This window comes from Brienomyrus brachyistius, chromosome 8 (assembly GCF_023856365.1).
Source record: "Brienomyrus brachyistius isolate T26 chromosome 8, BBRACH_0.4, whole genome shotgun sequence".
Taxonomy (NCBI): domain Eukaryota; kingdom Metazoa; phylum Chordata; class Actinopteri; order Osteoglossiformes; family Mormyridae; genus Brienomyrus; species Brienomyrus brachyistius.
The window spans coordinates 3,653,968-3,677,525 of NC_064540.1; the positions used below are offsets into that span (position 1 = coordinate 3,653,968).

General features: G+C 43.9%; 1 protein-coding gene across 1 annotated transcript in view; it reads left to right on the top strand.

Annotated features, from left to right (window-relative positions):
• Positions 1–23,558, top strand: part of dock3 (dedicator of cytokinesis 3) — a 184,712-nt gene that overhangs the window by 120,005 nt on the left and 41,149 nt on the right. Inside the window, 6 exon segments of the mRNA XM_049023708.1 lie at positions 3,658–3,699; positions 4,968–5,122; positions 13,847–13,928; positions 14,420–14,480; positions 15,734–15,881; positions 23,365–23,453. Coding sequence (XP_048879665.1) covers positions 3,658–3,699; positions 4,968–5,122; positions 13,847–13,928; positions 14,420–14,480; positions 15,734–15,881; positions 23,365–23,453 — 577 coding nt within the window.

Here is a 23,558-nt window from a genome sequence, read left to right on the forward strand (position 1 = left end):
ACAGTTTTAAGGTAGCTCTTTTTTATTAATTACCCTAACAGTTTTAAGGTAGCTCTTTTTTATTAATTACCCTAACAGTTTTAAGGTAGCCCTTTTTTTTATTAATTACCCTAACAGTTTTAAGGTAGCTCTTTTTTATTAATTACCCTAACAGTTTTAAGGTAGCCCTTTTTTATTTATTACCCTAACAGTTTTAAGGTAGCTCTTTTTTTATTAATTACCTTAACAGTTTTAAGGTAGCCCTTTTTTATTAATTACCTTAAAATACCTATTAATTTTTAAGAGTACCCTTTTTTGATAGGGATATAAATGTGTATTTGAATTTTCTATTTCTCCTGCTGTTCAGTTCTGCCAAAACCATGCAGTTTTTCCTCCCATAATCACCTCACTTTTACTGTTATCTAATGGATCTTCCCATGTTTACACCAGATTCTGATTGGCTTAGACAAAGAAGGAGAAAATCAAACCAATCAAAAGTACTGTACCACTCCATCTCATAGCCCGGGGTCGGGTCACTTTTGTTTTCTTTTTTTTAGCATTCTGTCAGCTCTTCTTTCCTTTCACATGTAAGAATGATGTTTTTACCAAAGCAGCTGAGATACTTGGATATTATTGATAAATAACTGCCAGTGGCTGACTCGATCTTGTTCTCAGCTGTGCTGTTTCACTGTGTTGTCGGTAACTTAAAGATCATTAGCTGGAGGACCATCCTAATATATCTCGCCTTATCTTAGTAAGGACCGTGGCACATTACGCAACTGTAATTAACCTTAACATGTTTTTGGTCTGTGGGGTGAAACCAGAGAACTCAGAGGAAACCTCAGAGGGAGGCAACCGACGCCCGGAGCTTTTACTTGAAACATACATGGCCGGCTGAAGCACAGAAATGCAGTACCACTCAGCTCTAACCCCAGCCAAGCAGGCCTGCCGGTCTGTGGGCACAGTGCCCCCTCTGCACATCCCCTCAGCATCCTCTCTGCCTTATTGGCTGCACAAGCCGACAGGTCCCAGGCCACTATATGCACGCCCATGTGACAACATGTTTCAATTAATTTGCATGAATGTGTACAACCTCAGCACACATAAAACAGAGGTGGAACTCAAACCCCCCATCTATAGAGGTATGACACAACAGGGCCACACTCTAAGCCGCCGCGCCATCGGTATTTATGGTTCTGTCTAGAATTGCTTTTGTCAGCATAAGTTCATGTCTTTGCGTTGGATGAGATTTAATATTCACCTAATGTTGTTAATTGTTCCCTCTTGAAAGCGAATCTGTAAACAAACATTTGAATGCCCAGTCAAACATAAATAAAACATTATGGCTTGTAAGTTTTGCCAATGATAGCTATATTGGGTAGATAGTAGTGATGTTTCTGTTGAAGGGGGGCATCTCAGAGAGTCAGGTGTCTGAGGTTGTTTAGTAATTCACTCTGCTTGTATAATTGATGCGTTATATTCTCTCTCAGCCCCAGTAAACCTGTCTCAGACTCTGACCCCCATCTTGCTTCCCGCTGTTGGTTATCTGCTCCTTGATACACACACCAAAACCTACGTTTCACTTCTTTCTTGCAGTGCCTAAGCTTCCACAGTAATTTTCTACACATACTGTTCAAGTCAGTGATAAAGATTGTTGTCTACGTTTAAAATTGTGAGCTTCAAATGAGGTGCTACAAGTGTTTGCTTTCACTGTGCGGGTTTTACAATATGCTTTCGTTAATTTCAGTTGCGTCAGTTTGACTTTCGTTTGTTATGATCCTTCCTGTAACAGAGGGCCACCCCTGGCATTCCATGGTGCTGTCTCTCCTTCTTTCGTCGTCGCTTCCTCGCCGCTTCATTTCTGGATATCTGAACGCTCATTAATTCGCCAGGAGCGTTTGATGACCGTCTGCTCGTGTCAAACCCACCTACATTCTCCATCATATCCCGGCCCGTCCTCGCCGAGTGCTTTCCAAAAAGTGAGATAAATAAATAGAAATAAGTATATTTTCAACTTCGGCCTGCAGTCGTTCGACTCCGATTGGCACTCCCCGTCCTTTAGCTGCGTGCGACCTTGCGGTGTCTCACCCGATTCGACGCCCTGCCCACCATCCGGGTTGCTGTCCTCATAAAGGCCAAGTGACTCGTGGGGGTTCTGATTAATGAGTCCCCGGAGGAGCGGGTCTCCTCCTCCTGATGATGTAATCAGAAAAAAGCGACTGTTACTCCTGAAGCGTCCAAATTAGCCTGGGCATTCAGTTAGCTCTATCCCGAGCACTTTTGGAGGCTTTCCTAGTGCTGGCTTGTCCTGTTCACTACTAACAGAGTCTAACTGCATTAAAGGAAGCATATTTTATTCAGATTTTCTAATATTTTCTTCAATGTCCCCAATCTGCTCTGCAGAGGCATCCGGCTTGTTTGTAGTTGAGGATTAGCATCAATTATCGTTATTATTTATTTACTGCACATATTAATAAGAAGCAATGGATACTTTCATTTGAAAATGTCTGTAATCAATATATAGACATGTGGCAACAGTACTTGGATCTGATGATCACTAGACAAGGCGTTTCCCCTATGAATATTAGCCGAAGTTTTAGTGTGGTTTAGTTTTCGAAGTTATCCTCGCGCCTCCCAAGGAATGAGATGAAGCGTTTCTGTGCAGCCAAGCTCTCCTAGGAAGCTCTATGGTGAGAATTTTTTGGGCTTCTTTGCTTCTTTGAAGGCTTCTTCCTTTTTATCTGACTTGAATGTGCGCAGCCGTGGAGGCTGCGGGGGTGGTTATGCCATGATGTCCCACTGTCGATGTTTCTGGTCACCCGGTTTTCAGTTTGTGAAGTCATGAGAGTCGCAAAGCATCACCGATGTATGCCTGGAATATTATGCTTGGAAATTTCAAATTACACAGTCAGCAATATATTATACTTAACAGTACAGCCTGAAATGGAATGATATTGGATATGCTGAAAAACGATATTCTGAAGATCATTTAGAAATCGAAAAAGAAATTAAAAAAAAAACTGTTCAATCTCACCATTATATAAAGTTGTTTCCATGAACTGGTGTAGGTGTCTCAGCTGAAAATAACAAGGAAGCAGCCTGAATATGTGGGTATAGTTTACAAAGGGCTTGTTTCTGGGTTGGTCACGCATGCGTGTGGGACTTGAAAGTGGCTTTTTATCTTTGAGAAATGCTGTCAGAGTGAAAGATCATTTTTAGCGCCCGTAGTCTGATCCTTGCTCCCGTGTCCAGCATTGCTGTGACAGGGCGACGGCCTCGCTGTACAGCTTCATGTCTCCTGCTTCTACCTCCTCTCTCTTTCAGGGACCTGCAGCTGCCACATCTGCTGTCATGGGGAATTTTGCTTCCCCTAGGCTTTTTCTGCTACTTTTATCATGCATTTTTCTTTAAACATTTCCTGTATAGGTTTTTTTTTATTCTTTATTATGTTTCAAATTTATTCAGAAGTTGCTTTTTTCAAAAGGAGATAGCGTACCTCCAAAGCATGTAATGATACTATGAAACACGATTTTGTGGGTTAAAAGACCGCTGTACCTTTTCGATATATTGTTTCAATTTTAATTTATTCCTCTGGATTATTTATGTATTATTAATAAAGGATAAAGCTGAAGACTATTGCTAATGTTTCTTCCTTCCCTCCTTCCTTATGCATTCCAGCACCTCTCCAGCCGACACAGCGTTCAGCAAAGCACCTCCCAGGTACGTTCAGACTCACACACCATTTTGTCATTAATGGATGGTCCTTGTGTCCACATTACCACTACCAAGGTCCAGCTGGGTGACCAGCAAATGTTTCTTAGTGATCATGGTAGAATTGTTTACAGAAAGCAGTGTTCTAGAAAACACTTCCTTTAGACTAATTATTATATTTTATAGAACTCCTTATAATGCATTTGCTGTAAGGTGTTAGTACAGTATTGTAAAACAGAAGGTCAGCCAACAGAAATAAATCACTAATATTTAAATGTTGAGGATTGTGGACGGAAAGTCGCAGTTAACTTTTTTGCTTCAGCTAGTTCAGGGTTTGAGTCTATTTATATCTTTCAGTAGCAAATATGTAAAATGTTTTTGAAACCAATTTAATAGAAATATACGAGTGTTTTATAAGTTTAGAATGTACTGTAGTTATGAGTTATTGTTTAGTTTGAGTCACGCAATCATTCGAAACAGCTAAGCTTCTAAGGGACTTGCTTACATTTCTTTCATTCGGCTACAAACAAACATGAGACATGTGCAGGCACATTAAGTCACACTTCGAAAGGCACTTTATTCTCAGGTGGTACGTGAATGCCAGCCTTGTGTGGGGAAAAAGTGATGCAGAAATGGATGGATTACAGAAGTGGTTCCTGTGAGAATCTCATTAGGTGAAAGAGTCAGACTGCCTTGTGTGTGACTCCTTAAGAGAGACGCAGGGCACGGTTAAGTCGGACAGGCAAAGGGCTGCATTAAAGCATGCAGGTGGCTTCGTCATATACCGCACTGCATGTCATTGGCTTCCACGTTGAATCGCTTCACATTTACTGACTTGAAAGGCAGAGAGGGAGACGGGCTTTGTGGGTGACTAATTCCCAAGGCAAGTAACAAGCCAGTGCATATTAGACTGAAAGGAGTGGAAGTTTGTCCCGGCCCGCGTTAAGGATAGAAAAATAGATGCTATTTCTCCGACTTACACAGTCTGTTACATGGCAAAGTTAGGGTTGTGGTCATAAAACATGTAAGGCAAGCATGTTACAATCATGTGCTGCAGGGCAGTGTAGATAAGTATAATTTCTTTTGATAAAAATGATATTGCAAAGTAAAAATAGGGCCTGTAGAATGTTTCGTATCCGATGTTGTATCGAGGTAAAGCTGTTGTATATGGAATGCCTACCTTTCCACACATTGGGCAGGTAGACAGGCTGTGAAGTGCAGTGTAAGGATAGGGGCCGTGCTTGACAGTAGCTGTTCTTGCGGCTCTGCGTTTCCAGGGCGACAGCATGCGGCAGCGTCACGGCGAGGCCTGCCGCATCCCTGTTCCCCATCACCTCTTCGTCAGCTTGAAGAGCTTCACCTACAACTCCATCGGCGAGGACACCGACATATTCTTTTCCCTTTATGACATGAGGGAGGGCAAGCAGATCAGGTGAGCAGCATGCTGGGAAAATTATATAGGAAACAATGCTAGAGATGCAAGAGGGGGCCAGGGATGGGGGGCTTGTTGTCTTTTTGATTTGGTTGTATTTTATTATAAGGTGGACGGAATATTCTAGGGTGGGGCAAAGCCAGCTGATGCAGCCCTTCCTTCGCCTCCACCTAATTCCTAATATTAAAAAAACACTGACTTTAATATATGCTCTGTGTCTGAGATTTGGTGGCCCTTCTTCTCAATTATGCAGCTTGAGTTTTCGTTTTATATTCTTGGTCGATTTTAATAATACATTTCACATTTTTTGGGTCGGGGGGTAGCATTCCCTGCCTGAGACCTCCAGAGTTGGCCACTTAAATCCCACCTCTGCATATGCTTTGCGGTAGACAGGCATTTAGGCTAATTAATTTCCAGTTTTGTATGAGTTGATGTGCTTGCATCCTGTGATGTCATCCCAGCCCAGGTTTACCCTTGCCCTGTGTTCTATGCTGCCTGGGATAGTCTTTATTCACCAGGAGCAAAGGACTGGAGAGAAAAGGAGTTATGCGTTTGGCAAAATGAGAGTTCACATTAGCTGGCCAGCGTAGGGGCGGCTTGGGGGGGGGGGGGGGGTTGCAAATGGACCTGCAGGGGCTAAAAATAAAAGGAGTTATTAAGGGTTTTCTCCCCTTATTACAGACATGGGAATGGGGTAGGGACGAGGCTACGAACAAAATGCAAACAAATGAGAGAAGGAGGCATCTTGATGAAAGGAAAGGAGAATACAAAATCAGGAGTAGCTGCTGCTCTGTGGAAGCAGACGATCTTGGGACAGTTCAGGGTCAAAGGACCGACATCAGCAGTTGGTTTCAGGTTACTAAACAGAGCACATCAGTATGGGCACAATACAGAGAACAAGGAAGAGGTTAAGCGGATGAATATGGACAGTCACGGCCTCCTGACACTCCCTGATTACCACACGCTCCCCTAAACATGCACATGCATTCAATAACAAATACTACATGTTATGAAACATATCTTGTCTGTATTTCCTCATTGCACGTGCCTATGCAGAGAGAATACTCATCATTTAGAGAGACGCCAAGAATTCTATAAGAAAATGAAGGGATGCAATATGTTATAGTGGCTGAAGAATTAAGCCGCAGACAGATTAATTAGGCCTAGTAAAATATACTAATTTGTACGGCTCTTCAGCATGAGTAAGGATATCGAGCTAATGGCCGCAGCTTTGCGGCTGCAGGAATGCGCCTAGCATCCTTGTTTAGGGTTAGCATAGCCGGAAACCTCGACATGCGCATCATTGTTTCGTAGCGTCATGCATGCGTGATCTGTTGGTCACACGTGGTGGTCACACGTCTCCTGGTTCATCAGGGATGGTGGCTGGGTGAAATGCCGTGGTTTTTTACACCGGTGGCAACGGGACAATCCTGTTATGCACTATCCTGCCATCAATGGCTGGAAAGAGACGTTTTAACTGCAGTTTGAAAAACATCAGTGCTTGGGATCTGATGAAAATGAGCAACTGTTTCACATGTCGTACTGCATATACTCAGTGACATGTGCATATGTTTATTTACATTTTTATGGACCAGAGTTGAGCAGTTGTGAATCATAAGTTGGATTTGTGAATTGAAGTAATTTTTTTTTTTTAAATGAGTGTGAGTTGGTTTGTCCTCATGTGAAGCTTAATAATATTCATATATTCATTGGGTACATTTTATGCAGTAAGACATGTCATCTTTTTTTTAAAAGAAATCAATTAGCATTTTCCAAAGTATCCAAAAGTAAAGTGTTCTGTGACTTATTGGGGCGCCGTCTGGTCTTGTGAAGGGGTCAGCCTTGGGTCCAGTGTGGGCTGACTGAGCTGTGAGACTAGAAGGGGGTAGGGAAAGTAGAAAAGCTTTGGTGAAGACCGACTGGAGACCTAACTATAGTGAAATGGAAAGAGGAAATAAATAGGTTGTGGTCATGAAAGATAAAACTGAAGATACTCTTATCAGAAGAGAGACTGGCTCAGCGGGAAGGATGGTTTGGATTCAGGATACCGTTCTTTAAGAGCAAGGAAGATTGTTCTATTGATTTGTTTTAGAAAGAAGGCCATCGACAAAGACTAAGCATCGACTGTGTTTTGTAGGATGGAGCGAACCATTCCATAAATTTGATTTAATACAATTGATTGGTCAGAAGTTTAGCTAAAGCTTTTTGTCTGATCTCTACTAAGGAACGACTTTGAGAGACTTAATATCCCTGCCATGTGCGAAAACGCATAAACCCCGGACCAAATTCCTAATAATGAAGCATGGGGTCAGGGACTGTGGTTCATTTGGTGGAGTAAAGCTATTGAATCTGTTTGGGAGTAGAAAAAGCCTTTTTTTTTAAATTGAAGGTGAGGGTTGCAGAGAAGTGGAGAGGAGAAGAGAAGAAGAGAGAGATAAAAGCTGGAGATTTACAGGGCTTGACCCTGGGGATGGTGTTATTGCAAACTGAAGGCATTATCATGAATGCAGAATATTTGCAATAAGTTTATATATAACTCATGCGTCATTCAAGTCAAAATAGCAATAGGGAAATAGCATACACTAAAAATATTTCTTCCTATGTTTATTATATACATTTTTTCTCCATCACTGTAATAACTCGTCTCCTGCTAGCATATAAAAATAGCACCACCATTTATGTTAAAGCTTTTTTTTTCCCGAGTGCCTCTCTCACGCATGCACACATACCAGGCTGTATATACAGATCTGGAAAAAGACCAAATTAATAAATGACTCCATTTTTTTGATCTGCATTATTAAATCCTGGTTTAATCCTGGTACTGCTGGCAGAAGGTTACACTGTGAAGCCGGCTGCTTCCAGGCTCAAAGTTACTAAGACAGCAGCACACAAGAACAAGGTGAAGCAGAGGACAATGGCAATAACCAGAAACCAGCCAGGTAGAGAGCAGAAGTGACTTTCTAATGGCAGATATGACCGTTAACTTATCCGACAGCGCCTCATAAATTGGAGGATGACATCAAGTGACCTTCAAAAACAATGTGAAACATTAAGTGGTGTGAAGTGCACTGCTAGGACAGTTCATAAGAGGCTCCTAGAAGCAGGACTGAAGACCCATAAAGCAAGGAAGCAGACCTTCATCGGTGAGAAGCAGGGAAGAGCCAGGCTGGAGTTTGCAAAAAAAAAATGTATATTTTACACAGGTGCATATCCATAAATTGAGAAATGAGTGAAACAAAAAGAATTACTGTGGTCTCTTAATTTATTCCAGAGCTATATCTCTTTGGTTATATTTATCATTACAGGGAAGCTTGCCAGTTTACGTCAATAATCAGCTAGGTGGTGATAGCTCATTTCAGTATTTACCATGGTAACGGCTTAAGCGATGGTGCGTGTCAATCATTGTAGATGTATGTCAAAGCTTTTGTTCATTTCCCATCACTGCTGTAAAACAGCACGCTTTATTTTAAATTGTGAGCACATCGTGGTGCGTCAGATCTAGCTGTTCAGTCGTGTCTGCTTTGACCTTGGATCAATCAATGGTTTTGACCCGGCATGCAATTATAAGCAGCATGCTTGGATGTTTTTTTGCTTTCTGCTTGTCAGTGTGTGTTTCTTAACAGGATGGATTCTGGTCCAGATTTACAGCCCCAGCTGGTGCTCGGAAGCTGTTATGAAGATTTAGACATCTGGAGGGAATGGAAAGGATGGTTGGGGAATTCAGCTGTGGGATGAGGTTACACAGGGAGAGGGGGGCAGTGGCTCCCCACACTGCTGTATGACTCAGACACCCAGCAGTGGAGCCCAGGAGAAAGCTGCTGGAGACCCTCACAGCCCAGGAAACCACAGAAGGCCCAATGTTTAATGAGGCCTGGACCTCAGCTTTGACCTTGCTGTTCTTATAGAGCATGTTCTGTCCATATCGTACCCTGAGAGCCCTTTTAGAGAGAAAATGAATATCGAATCAGGTTTGTCTTAGGGCTATTCCTGGTGGCTCTTTCTAGTTTAAAGTGTAACAAGTTTGTTGTTGTTGATGCCGTTTTGATGGAGTATATTTTCATAGGGAATCACAGGATTAGAGGGCAGGAAGTTGAAAGATATAGCAATATAAGAAATGTGTAGTAAGCAGAGTGATCAGCTGACTCCATGTTGCTGGAACAATAGAGATTTGAGGATGGTCCACAGAACCCTCCCCCCTTAGGGATGGGGGCACACAGAAGGAGGGGGGATATGGGAAACCCCATATGCCGGTGGCAGGCCTTTGGCACCATCTGCAATTGGGGACCCTCTCCCCCCCCACTTTTCCAGGAGCCTTCACTGTGACTAACAGTGACCTTAGGGGTTTGCATGCTCTCCGGCACATCAGGTCAGAGAACCAAAGGCAATGCAGCTGGCCTGACTCCCAGGAGAGCCGCCTGTCTTCAGAAGTCAAGAGGTTTATCTGTCACGTAAACAGTTGTGCACATACAACATGTAGTGGGAATGTAACCCTGGTCACGTCGAGCAGCCGTCTGGCTACACTTGTAGTACTTGAGCTTTTTAAAGAATTTTTAAATTACAGAACTTCCATATTGCATGATGAAAACCTGATCTTTAAGTCTGATTCCTATCTCTTCGTAATCCTACAGGAATTATGGATGCAAATACCTGCAGTGATTCAATATTCTTCTATTGGAGTGAACTAACCAGACACATTGACACCCTGTCTGTATCCACCTGCCACTTTGGTACAGTCCCTGGGACCTGAGTGATGCTTTTTATACAGCTAATACTAGCTGTTTGAGAGAAGTCCATCCATGCTAACTCGGGTTCACATACAGTAATATTAGTAACAGCATCATTAAGTTTGAAATATCAACACTGACATTCACAGCTCTATACAGTATGTGCACTACAATGCATGTGTCAGCTGTCTGTCTGTTTTATTCTGTCTGTGAAAGAATCGTAAAGCTGCAGGATAAAAAGACTGTCTTTTCAGTATCAACTCTCCTTTTTTAAGCATACCACCAGGTAAAAATCTTAGTGTCGGATGACTCTCTCATGGGGGGTGTCTACATATTAATCCAGGAATGTTTACATATTGTCTGTTTTCAAATTGTCTGCTGTGCTAGGGTTCAAGGCCACGTGATTGCATTAGGTGGGCAACATGCAGTGATGCAAGACTGGACACTCTTCGGGGTGGCGGGGGGGGGGTGGGGGTATGGGAGGGGGAGGGCTACTATTGCAGAGCAAATTATGAATTAACTGTGATTAGAGAGTCAGAAATGAGTCCAACAGAATTTTCTGCATTGCTGCCTGATTTTAATCCACTGATTAAAAACTAAATATTATCAACAAATGAAGAGAACAGAAACATTTTGTGCATGGTCGGGGCAAGAGCAGCCCGTCGTCCAGTGAGTTATAGTGCATGATGAGTTTTCAATCTTTGTTAACATTTGTGTTATATAAAAAATAACAGACAGTGGAATGGAATGATTAAAGCCTTTTGATTTGGCTGTTCATTCTTAAGAAAGGCATTTATCATGGTAAAGGTCAATGATTTGAATCTGTAATAATTCTATAATATTTCTTGAACTTCTGCCATTACGATATAAATGCCCCTGGCATCCCTGTAGCAGAATTTTGATAGGCCTCAGTTCCAATCCTGAGTCCCTGTTAAGAGATGTTGTTACTGAACTACAATCAAATAGTCTGGCACTGTAGCTGGGCTGTAGCTGTAGCCGACATTTATAAAGAGAATAACTTCAGTAGTTATGCATGCAAGCACAAGCATCCATCTACTAAACACTTATCCCAGACAAGGACGGCCTGGAGATGGTATCTAGCCTCATTTCTGCAATGTGAGAGGAAGCCTGTATAACAGGGAGATCATGCAAACTCCGCACATGCATAAGAACATAAGAAATTTACAAATGAGAGGAGGTCATTTGTCCGATCAAGCTCATTTGGGGAGAACTAAAAGTACGTCATAGCTCAGAGTTGTTAAAACCTTACCTAGCTCTGATTTAAAGGAACACAGGGTTTTAGCTTGCACTACACTAACAGGAAGACTATTCCATCCTCTAACAACACGCTGTGTAAAGAAGTGCTTCCTCAAATTCATTTTAAAATGCTCTCCCACTAATTTCCACTTATGGCCACGAGTTCTAGTATTTAAACTAATATTGAAATAGCCATTTAGCTGAACAGTATCCCAAGCTGCAGAGCAGTGACAGGATTCCAGCCTCATCCCTGCTCATATGAATCAACAGCGTTAATCACTGAACCATGTGTAAATACACACAGTTACCTTCTAACGTGGATTCTTGATAGAAACCAAACATTGATATTTTTAAACCATCTGTACGTTACCAGCTAAAATTAAATGTGAAGCTGATTTGGCCCAGCCTTATGTAATGCTACCTGTCTGTTCCTAATTCGCAAACCACTAATCGTCATTATAGTGCATCTCTGTGTTTCTATACCAGACGTTTAATCCAGGTATGATTCAACAGGGCCTTTTCAGAAAACGCTTCGAAGTGCAGCCACGAGCCTGCTTTTAGGAAGTAAAATTCTGCAATGTTGTTGCCTCTGTGTCGTTCCCGTGGGTCGAAATACATGTGTGCGTAGATCATTTGTGCATAGAGGGGGGCTGATCACAGAGGAACACAGTGTCTCAGTGCTTTGACAAATCCTCATCTGTCACACACACACATGCAAACCACCAGCATGACAGAGTACTAAAAATCCTTGGAGATAATAAAGTGCGCTGTGTACTTTAATGGGAATAAGGTTACCTGTGGAACCTGAATCTGTCATTTCAGCTCATCAGCATCTGCCGTGAGCCGCTGAAGCTTGCCGGATCCTAAATGGTGTGAATCCCGTGAGCCTTGATGGAATATGCGTGGCTTTTTAATGCACAAGAGAAGCACATAGTCACGATACTTCTTTGTGTGTGATGTTTGTAAAAACGCAGCTTTATCTGAAGGCGCGATGGCTTTGCTCTTTCCCTAAATGCTGATTGAGTGTTTGGTACTTATGTGATTGCGCTTCACCTTCCGTCACTCTCTACCGCGTCCCGCTCACGTGAGGAGTCCGCGCCATGCTTCGTATGCCAGACATTTAAAAAAAATGTAGAATAATACTAAGTGCGAACTGATCAATGTTACATCCCTAATCATCCCACTTCTGTCGCGGTTACTGTTGCTGTGGCTGTTTTCTGTCATCGCTAGACGACAATCTCTGCGTTGAATTAGCATTGCGGAGTCGGCGTTAGCTGTGGTCCACGTTTCAGCAGCGACCAGTACAGCTTACTCCACTGCTTGACTCTTCCAAGCCCTCTGCAGTTCACAAGCTGTCAGAGCAGTATGTGGACAAATTATCGTTGTTTATGTCTCCCGTACTGTAATAGCTGTGTTTTCTGCACTGGCACTGCCAGGCACCACTTCAGCCGGCACAGTGGCGCCCAGTGTGTCCTGATTGCATTACCATGGCTTTCGGGAGGGAGGTGGCCAGCGTTGTTTATCCGATTACCCTCCCTCCTCTCCTCCTCCTCCTCCTGAGGACCCCCCCCCCCCCCCAATGCCACTGTATGCTAACCAAGGACAGCAGTCTACCCACAGAGGCAGCAAATAGACAGCAAATACATTAGACCCCCTTTTTTTAAAATTGGTATTTCTAGTTAGCCCTGAAGTTCATTTGCAGATCCATGAATGGAGGCAGTTGGGCTTAGGGAGCTGGGTGCTTGGCGCATTGCCCCTTTAAGCAGAATAAAACCTTGTGGGGACTCTACAAACACAGGCTCCTGTTATGTCAAATGTTACGACTTTACTTAACATTATGATTCCTGCCATGAGTGTCACCGGTGTCACCATGAGAAACACGAATATCAGGGTTAATGTTCAGGTTGAAGCTACACCTGTAGTACATGATTATTTTTAATTGAACAGATATGAATGATTGAATTCACTAATTAATTAATCTATGAACCGTGGAACGAATCTGAATTGGGGGGAGGGGGGGGGCATAAGGTTACAGTATGTCTACTCGTCTGCTCAGATATAAAATTTTGTTATAGAAAACACGGATATAATTCAGGTTTTTAACATCCAATTATTTGTAGATAATTTTTTTTTTCATGGTTGTTTTTTAATGCAAAAGTTATAGCTTGTTTTTTTATTCAAGTAAGGAGAATTTTGTCATTTGGTCTTTTTTAGTATTTCTTAATTTGGATGTCTGCTTTGGATGTTCATGAGTGGGTGAAGGCATGAAGGCTGACTGAGTGTTGCTCAATTAATGTGCCTATATTGAGTTTTACGAGTACCTCGTACACGAGTGCTTCATGAAAGCCCAGTCTGTTCAGTAATTGCACTTGTCGGAGTCACAGATATGACTTTAGTCCAACAAAAAAGGTTTTTTTTCGCTTAATAGATGTTTTTTTTCGGTTGATATCGACCCTGGCAACTTTGTTAAATTTACTTATGGTTTTAGCTATTTTGTTTTCAGCACTGAAATAATTGCAGAAGTTTCAAAAGCGTTCAGTAAGTTTTCCCGTCTTTTATGAAAAGACTGTTGCATAAGAAATCATTTTCCCCCCCATTATCATTATTATTTTTATATAGTAACAATGTGTATATTGTCTGACTTTGAATCTGTTTATTATCTATACACTGTTTTTGCCAAGATTGTCCTTCCCGAAATGGTCTTGGTATCCCTGGTTGAGAACTGCTCTCTGTGTTTTTTCAGCGAGAAGTTCATGGTGAGACTAAACAAAAACGGAGGCCCTAAGAATCCTGAGAAGGTCGACCGCCTTTGCTCCCTCTTCACGGTGAGCCTTCAGGCACCATGATTATGATCGTTGACCAAGAAAAAAATGTAAATTACAGGGTTAAACAGGCTGCTCTCCCAGTGGCCCCCAGTTCTGAATATGTGGAGTGTGTGTGGGGTTGCTCAGGATGCTGCTCGCCTCCTCCCGTACTCAGTGTTTCTGAACCCCGTCCGCGGGGAGCCCTAGACGGTCCACGTTTTTGCTCCCTCCCCGCTCCCAGCCAATCAAGAACATCGAGTACCAGGTTCAGGTGTGTTTGCAGGTGGGAGAGAGCAAAAATGTGGCCTGTCAGGGAGTGCTCAAGGACTGGGTTGAACGACACTGATTTAAGTGAATTGCTGATAGCGTGTGACTCAGCTTGTCTGCCATCCGGAATGTTCCCTGTTGTTCGCTTTTTCCATCCTCGTGATAGGCTGTAGATGACAGTGACACTAACAGAATATGTGGTCATAGAAAATGGTTGGGTAACTTTTTTGTTTGTTTGTTTGCAGGATTTAAGCAATAAAGATATGAAGAGAGACCTGTATATTGTGGCACATGTCATCCGGACAGGTAAGCCGCACGCTGAGGTCTCCAGAGGTGCTGGAGGTTATCTGACGCCATGATGAACCCAGGGAACGAATCCCTCTGACTGTCATATGCTGATTGGCTGCCTGTCTGGGCTCCCCGTGGAAGCTTGCCTGCTATTGGCCAGGATGCCAGCGCGTTCTCTCCGTTCAGCGCTGCAAATGACCCCTCCCCCCTCCACCCCACATACCTGCTAATGTGCATTTCTGGCACGCATCCTGATATGCGCAAAATATATTTAGCTGTCCTTAGTTTCTCTCGATATGTAAAGTCTATTTCTAGATCTTTTTCCTGAAGTTTATGTAGCTTTAATTCCTTAGTCTTGGATCAAACAGCAACCCCCTCCTCAGAGGAATCCTTGCCATAAAATTCCCTATTATACCCCCCCTCCCCAGTTGGCAGACCTGGTGTCTGTGCCCATTTGACTGACGCTCATATTGGATACCGAGGAGTGGTGTTACCTCAGAGGTGGATGTGCTGGGGGGGGTGGGGTGGGGGGGCATGAATCACTCTCTATTGCTCTATTGATTGTAGAGGCAGGGAGCGGTGCTCTGCTGCACGGCCCACTGGGGCCCCCCTTCATATGTCCTAAGTTTAGATTTCAATTCCAGCCAACCAGGCCCAGTCTTCACTAAATAAATCAGGAGACGCGGTGCGACCGACCGCGGTGCTCTGGGAGAATGTCGGCTCGTGTCGGGGCCAAATTGTTTTAATATAGGAGCAAGCTATTTTATTAAGACAAAGATGCGAATGAATGAGACTCGATGCACCGCCCAGGGCCTTTAGTCCTGGCGAGAGCCTCTGTGAATTCTGGAGAATCCTGGAAGGTTAAATTAAACCAGACCTGTGTGAAAATCGACCCACAGGCCAGATTTTTACTTGGTATTTTAAAAAATCGGTAAACGTATATGCAGCGTATAAGTCTGAATGGCGAACAGATTTTTGCTCACAAATCTTTGTATGAGTTAAATGAATAATATTATTATTGTAGCTTTCATGACACATGAAAATAATCCTAGGCCTGCATTACGCATACTAGCTGTGCCTTTAGCGTTTGAAGGAAAGCGTGGCTATGTATTGAAAAGAGCATTTCCTTCAGAATGCATATTTCTCGTTACCTCGCGGCAGAGAGGAGGAGTGCTAGTTCATAGCTGTGTGCACATGTGATGCTCTCATATAAACCCGCATTGTGGATAAAGAATCAGCGCCGGCCCGGTCTGACCCGGATGTCTCCACAGGCCGGATGCTGCTAAACGACTCCAAGAAGGGCCCGCCGCACGTGCAGTACCGCCGGCCGTATGGATGCGCCGTCCTGGCCATGAGCGACGTGCTGCAGACCATCTCCGAGCTCAAAGAGGAGAAGGACTTTGTGCTGAAGGTCTACACGTGAGCAGCGGTGCCCGAATGCGCTTCTACATGCAAGCGCACGCTCTCATGCACGCACGCCCGCATGCTTTCCAGCCTCCGCGAGGACTTCCTGTTGACTCTAATTGACTTTAATTGCCATCTGTGTCAGAATAAGTAATGAAAGGTCCATTTTCTCTCTAAGGCAAATACGGCACTTTGCCATTATGGAATGATGATAGCCAGAAGGTTTCCCTTCCCCATTTCTCACCAGATACATATTTCAGTTGTAATTTGAGAACATCCATTATGGAAGTATGACTCTGAGTCACACTGAGGCCTCATAATCTTTCCACTGTTTCCAATGCAACTTTCTCTTGCAAACTTCTTTTACCCTCCCCCATGTTACTAATGGTCATTGGTACAATCCGGGCTGCCGGATTTGCTGGATTTTGGTTGATGTGCTGGTAGGTTTTCTGCAGTCTGTTGTATGTGTGCTGGTGAAAGTTACCCAGGAGAAGGAAAATGGACCAACCTGTGTTCCTGGTGTAGTTATCACATGGAGCTGAGAGATGGCTCTTTGCCTGCTGGGGTGCCCAAAGCCTTTAAATGGAATTTAATACATTGGTTCATACTTTAAGCTGGAATCTATTAAATCCGATACTGTGGCCATTTCTGATTAGTTACCTTCATCTCCTGATGTCTTCTGTCTGCTCAAGTTCACTTATTCCCCAGTCTAAAAATTAAGACTATTTGCTGTAGAAACAAATATCAGATAAAGCATAGAAAGGCACAGCAGTGACACTATAGTAACGCCTCTCCTTGGCCAATCAGAGAAAGCCAGTTTGAACCCAAGTCCGCGGATGTTTCTCAGTGTAGATACTTGACTGTACTTCTGTTCTCGTGAACCCAATTGTACATCATCTTCCATTGCAAAAGACCAGTTCCATTATCAAGAACAGAAGCACGGAGGATGGTAAAAATCCCTAAATGGCTTTCTTGTCCTGCCCAAAATTTCAAGGATGTATTGGTTGCATCCTCGCTAAATGAGAACAATCCCATGATTCATTGTGTCCAAAGTTTGTTCTTGGGAAGTTCACAAGAGCGCATTTTCCAAGACCACAAGTACGATCTTTGAGTTCTTAGTATTGAGAAGCCCCCCTAATCTGCCAACCCCCTGGGGTTTCAGACTTGGATCTATGGTAAAAGGAGCCAGTCTTCTCACACGTCCTCTCCAACCCAAGCTCACTAGAGCCATTTGTAATTGGTGAGGGGCAGCCCTAGTTCTTTGCTGTAAAAGGGCTCAGACACAGGGCTGGCTGGAAGTGGTTCCGGACACAGAGGTTGCTGTATTAAGTTCCAGCTGGGGCCCTACTGTAATAACCTCGAGAAGATAGCTTAACCTGAATTTCTGCTGTAAAATATCCATCCATCCACCCTTCAATTTATTTTCCATAGCCAGTTATTCAGTGCAAGCATCACAGTGAACATGGAGTCTGGTTCAGGAGCCACAGAGCAAATGGCAGGGGTACACCCTGGATGGGGCGCCGGGCCATCTAAGGGCACAAGGTGAGGGTACACCCAGGATGGAGTGCTGGGCTATCTCAGGGCACAAGGTGGGGGTCCTGCTGGTAGATGTGTCAGCTGAACACTCCACAGTAGTGAAAGTTTGTCTGCAGCAGAGGGTTACGTTCATTAGACGGGGCAGAAGAGCAGCTGCCGCCCGTGTCCTAACGTTGCTAAATTGGTGCTTATCCTGCCAGAGGCTGACTGAGCGCCATCTCAGTAAATGCTCAGCTGCAAGACATAATGATGATCTCCTCCGTGAGCGCACTGGGGGAGTGGCCAGCGAGAAGACCCCAGTGGCACGGGGATTGTGCGGCTTATTCGGGACAGGATGTTCGGGGGTGTCGGGTATGGAGTGTGGCGAGGAAATGCCAAAAATACGGGGGGGGGGGGGTAAAAATCAAACTCAGACGTCTGGGTCAGGAACAAAATAAAACTAAAATGAGTTTTTTTTAGCTGCTATAGGGATCTGACTGGTGTTAGGACTTCAGTTTGAGGCGGAGGATGGGGATTAAAGAAAGCAGAACATGCCACATTATATCTATAATTGGGAACGAGGGCAGCTGAACCCAGTTAGCCCTGACGATTATGGTCACCTGACCCTGTCTCCTGAGATGGACCGTGGCTGCGGCCCCCTGTCCTCACTCCCTTTTCTTCCAGTCTTGACCTCCAAGTGTGTGTTTGCCATTCCGGCAGCCTCAAGTAAGACACGCTTAAATTTGCTCACAGTCTGCTAACCGCTAATCTGTAATCTGTTGGCTGGTAGGTATTTTCCTAGGCAGGAGAAATCTTTGCTTGTTGCCATAGTTTTGTCGTGTCTTGGTGCCGAGCCTCCCACGCATATGAGGAAGCAGAGCAGCAACAAACACTGGGGCGGGGGGCGCTGCGGGCCTGCCTGCTGTCGGACCTTTACTTGGGGGGGGCAAGTAACAGAAACGGAGAGGGGTATGGTGGGGTGGGGGGGAATTGGACTGTAAGTGACAGAAGTATGCTGCGTCAGTGATATAAGGACATCTAGTGGAGGAAACTAATACAGACATTGGAGTATGGCCGTCGGAAACAAGCATGTGTTTCCGGTACTCTATGACATTTATGCTGTAATATGTACATTGATTTATTGCTTTCTTTACTAAAAATAGCAATAATGATAAGAGCTGTTATATTTAGCTTCAAATCCTTCAGGAGTCAAGCCACAGGATTAGCCTTTATTGTCTCACATTAGTGCGGCCAGTAAAACGCATTAATAACACGTCATATAGCTTTGCGACGTCACTGCGGGCCAGAGCGGCTCTCACTGTTGGATCGTGTAGCAGTCGGCATTCCGGTTGTAAGGCCGCTTGTCTCCTAACACGACGCCTGGTGTTTTTTCTTTCCTGGCTGCTGGCAGTGACGCACTCCAGCACGTTTCTTGAATGCTAACGCAGCTAGCGCTTCCCCAGGCCCGTGACGCTCCTTGTGCGCTGGCTAATTACACTGTCACCATCGTGGCAAGTAACACCAGACGGTGCTTAGTGGCCTCTGTCACGTCAACCAGGGGTGCTGAGCAGCGTGTTCAATTTCTGGAGCCGGGAGACGCATGTATGCCGTTACTGCGAAAGGTTTGTTCTATGATAGCATTTAGGGGAGTCCTTAGAGAGCAGGCAAGAAGGATGGAAAGCTCACTCTCTAGGTGATGCTGTAAATTAATGTGACTGAGAGCGTTGCGGGGGCGGCCTTGTGGCGCCGTGGTTAGTACGTTTGCTTCACACCTCTCCAGGTCTTTGTGTGTGGAGGCTGCATGTTCTCCATCATGGGGTTTCCCCTGGTTTCTCCAAAAGCATGCTAAAGTAAATTGGAGTTGTCAAATTACTCATCAGCGCCAATGTTTGTGTGAATGGTGTTGGTGCCCCATCCTGGGTTATTCCCCGCCTTGCGCCTGTAGGTTCTGGGTTAGGCCCTGGACACGAATGAATGAGCGCATGGCCAATCTCAAAAAGCAGATAAAAATTTTAAAGCCTGAATAGTTGTTTTTCCAGTTGTAGTGCCAGTCGGGATCAATAATAGGAACCCTTCAGTATCCTACAAATAGAAAATAACTGAGAAAATGAGAATGTAGGAAGCAGGAATAATATAAATGCAAGAATTCCACCTGAAACAATATTAATACGTGGAATAGAGGTTTCTAAAACAAACTTTAGCTAAACTAAATGTGGGACTACTGACTGTACTATATGGATCGCTTACTAGTTTATTACTAATTAGGTAATTATTAAAATTACAACTGAAATATTAATTTACTGTAGAAAAATTACTTCAGTTTGCTCTTATTAAAATGGACAAAATGAGTTTTCCTGTGTAGAATATGCTAGCACAAAGCCATCATTTAGGTGACCTGCCCAAGAGCAGAGAGGAGCAATTCAACAGGAATATTTTGGTGACCATATGACCATCATGCATGTGCTGGTCTCTGAATTGCCTGTAGAGTGTGGTTGTGTTTGTGAGTGTGTGCCCTGTGTTGGCCTGCCTTGTGTCCCATGGTTTCTGGGATTGTCTCCAGGCTTTTCCACAACCCTGTGCTGGGTATGCGAAAATGGATAAATGGATGGAAAATGGGTAAATAGACAAATTCATTACTCTCTGTTATTTTTTTTAACTGAAAGATTTATAAATCCAGCCTACTATTAGGTACAAGTAACCATCCAAACAAAAACAAACAAAAAATTTTATAAATAAATGGTATATTCAATTTATATATTCGGAGCATAAAAATGTTGTTTCGCAGCTTTACTTTTGCATTTCAGGCCAGAATTCTAATTTCATGGTTTGTTTCATTTTAGTTTCCACATTGCCTTGTTGGATTGAAAACGGAACACCACTCTGTCCTCTATTTGTGTGATAGCAGAGTTAACGAATATGCTCTGTAATTATCACTGCAGCTTATTCAAGGGAAATCAAGTACCAGATGTTTTCAGGGAGCAATATCAGGCGAGGCTCTTTTCCAGGGCAACTTATCCAGCCATTAAACATTGGGAAAGTTTAGGTTTAGATTACATCCATCCTTCTTACTAACTGCTTATCCTGGCCAGAGTAGCCTGGAGCCCATCCCAGACGTCATAGGGCTCAAGGCTGGGGTACACCCTGGGTGGGGTACCAGCACGGGCGTAGATTTGGCTATGGAGAGCAGAGACATGTCCCTATCAGGATTGTGGGAGTACCATGTGTGTTTAGGAGAGCGGGGTGGGCAGATGGAGGGTTGTGGTGAACTTAGTTCCTACCAGTGTAGACACCAAACCTATGCCCTTGGGTGCCAGTCCATCACATATATGAACACACAGCTGAACATGATGGGCCTTTCGCAGACACCTGTTAGTCTAACTTTCTATTCATCTGACTGCAGCAGTAACCAAGAGAGCATGCAAAGTCGACACACACGCACACAGTCGTGTAATCATATATTTTTGGGGACCGCTCATTCATTTCAATGGGAAAAATGCTAATGATAACTATGACAACCTTATCCCCTACCCAGCTCTAACCATAACCATAAGTAACCAAACAAAATACGGGAATTTTTCATTGCAGTCACGGATTTTTATAAAATAGTTTTTCCATATGTGGACCAGGAAACTGGTAAAAAAAAGCTTACCTTGTGGGGACATCTGGTCTCCACTAGGTAAGGTATACCTTGACCACACACACACACACACACACACACAGAATGGAGGTGGGACACAATCCTCCAGCCACAGGGGTGTGAGTCAGTAGTCCTGCCCATTTATAACATATCGCAAATGTAGTTCTTTCACCTCACAGCAATCTGCATGTTTATAACCTTGAGGCAAGAAAAGAAAATAAGATGAGATGAAGTACTTTTATTTTCACCGTAGAGATGCAATGAGATGCCGCTTGGAGCTAAAGCCTGTAGAGGTCTGGTTAAGGATAAAGTATAAATACAGATAAGATACATGATAAAGCAAAGAAAATGAAATATATATGTATATAGGCAGAATAAAAGGAGTAAAAATAAATGAATAAAACAGCAGTAATGGAAGCAAAAATCCTAATAGCACATCATTGTTAGAATAATATTACACAACAGAGTAATTTGCTTGGGGGGGTGTAGAATAAATAAATTATTACACTTATGTAATTGGAAAGTAAGTAAAGTAAATAAAATGGAGCAGTCGCAGTTATTAAAGTTATGGCACCTTTTGTAGGGGGTCCAGTCACTGAGGAGATGGGGGGGCTGGTCAGGGTTCCAACAGCTGCTGACATTATACATGCACTGCAAACCAAAACCATTTTTGCCCCGAAGACCAAGAAACGGTTTTAAATATGATCTGAGGCACAGCCAGGAGCTGTAAAGGGACAGGTGGGGGGTGCCTGGGATGTGGGGGTCAGAAAACACAAAATCCCTCCTGGTACCAACTGATCTGGAGCAGCCAGGTAGCGCCGGGAGGAAGGTTGTCCAGATTGGAGTCACAGTCAGTCCGAGCTAGATGGGAGCAGGGCCGGATCAGCGGACAGGGTCATAAGGAGCGCGGCCGCCGAGAGCGATCGGCATGTCGTACCCGCCGGCGCTGCTAGGTAATCGGATGAGGAAACCGCCGAAAGAACATCGAGGTTGTGGACGAGCAGCTGTCGGCATCCTTCGCCGGCGACTTGACTTCTGACACCGCGACACTCAGAAGCTCAGCCAGAAGAGGCTGCACGAGGCATCAGAGCCAATGGAAGGGCGAGACGCAGAAGAAACGGCGGGTGGACAGATGGACACGGCGGGAGAGCGTTACATGGAATGAAACAAAATCCTTCAGCATGACCTGCGGGGTCGACTCGTGTGTTCCTGTGCCCTTCCCACCGCCGCCACCTCTGAAGGCGGACGAGCTGCTGCCGAGGGAGGCCTTGGCGATGACAGTGTGCAGAGACTGCATCTTACTACGTTTAAGCCTTCTGGATTTTCTCAGTTCTCGGCACAGACAGTGTAATTCCAAATACCTCTTTCTGTGTGTTTACTGCGACGACTGGAGTGTCCTGTCCAGGGTGTTCCCCTGCTTTGTGTCCTGTTCTTCCAGATAGAAGGCAGTCGGATGGGTGGGTGGGTTATTTACTGGGATATGGGACATGCTGGAAAGTTCTGGATTTTTAATGACATGCCAGGCGAGAGGAATCCGTCAGAGCTGTCAGCGTACTTGTCACATGCGTGTGAGTGCAGATTACGGCAAGAGGACACATGTCTCACTGCTAAACATGAACAAGTGGGAGTTAATGAAAGTGTCGTCGGTGAGACTTTGCGGACTGCTGTTGAACCGGAGAGGGCACTGCTGATGATATAATCCCTCTTAAAGCCTTAATCGGAATCTTTATTGTCAATTCACAATTGTACATACAATGGAAAACAGTTTGGCTCACTCCTAAAAGCAGCATCAGTACGCAACAGCAAAGACACATTTACGCACACAATTAGTAAAACGGGACACAACATATAACAGTGATATAATTTATTTTATAAATTGTTAAAGTAAAATGCTGCAGACATGTTGATACAAGATTCAGAAAGAGGCGATTTCATGCTATCGCTCCTTATTACCCTTTCAGAAAAGAGGAGCCAGGAGTTGGCATAGAATAGGGTGGAACTTTAGGATGCGATTGTTTCTACTCTTCTTTCATGTCATTATCTACTGCGCATGCATTATCGCAAGAACTGCGGCGATTTGCTGGGAGACAATGAAGCCGCAAATGCCTCAAGAAGCCGCTCGTTGTAAATCAAAGGGCCACAGCATCACTATAAAAAATATTAATGTGTTTGTGTATCACCTTATTCCTGAACAACAAAACCCACAACAGCTTATTAGCCCTGGTGTTAACCAGCAAAGCTTTAACTTATAAGTAGCACACGGGTATCGGACAAGACCTGCTTTTACTGTTAATGCAAAAAAAGACGTTTATGTGGCTTAGTAATGTGTCTCTTCACCTTTTGCAGTTGTAACAATGAAAATGAGTGGTACCAGATCCACGAAAACATCATTCGCAAATCCAGCACCAAGTACACGGCTCCTAGCACAAACTACGGTAGGTGCTGTCGCTACAATAAGATGTTGTACTTGTGCATCACATTGATGTCATTGATGTAAAGAAAAAAACAAAGCAAAACATTGAACGGGTAATAAATCAAGA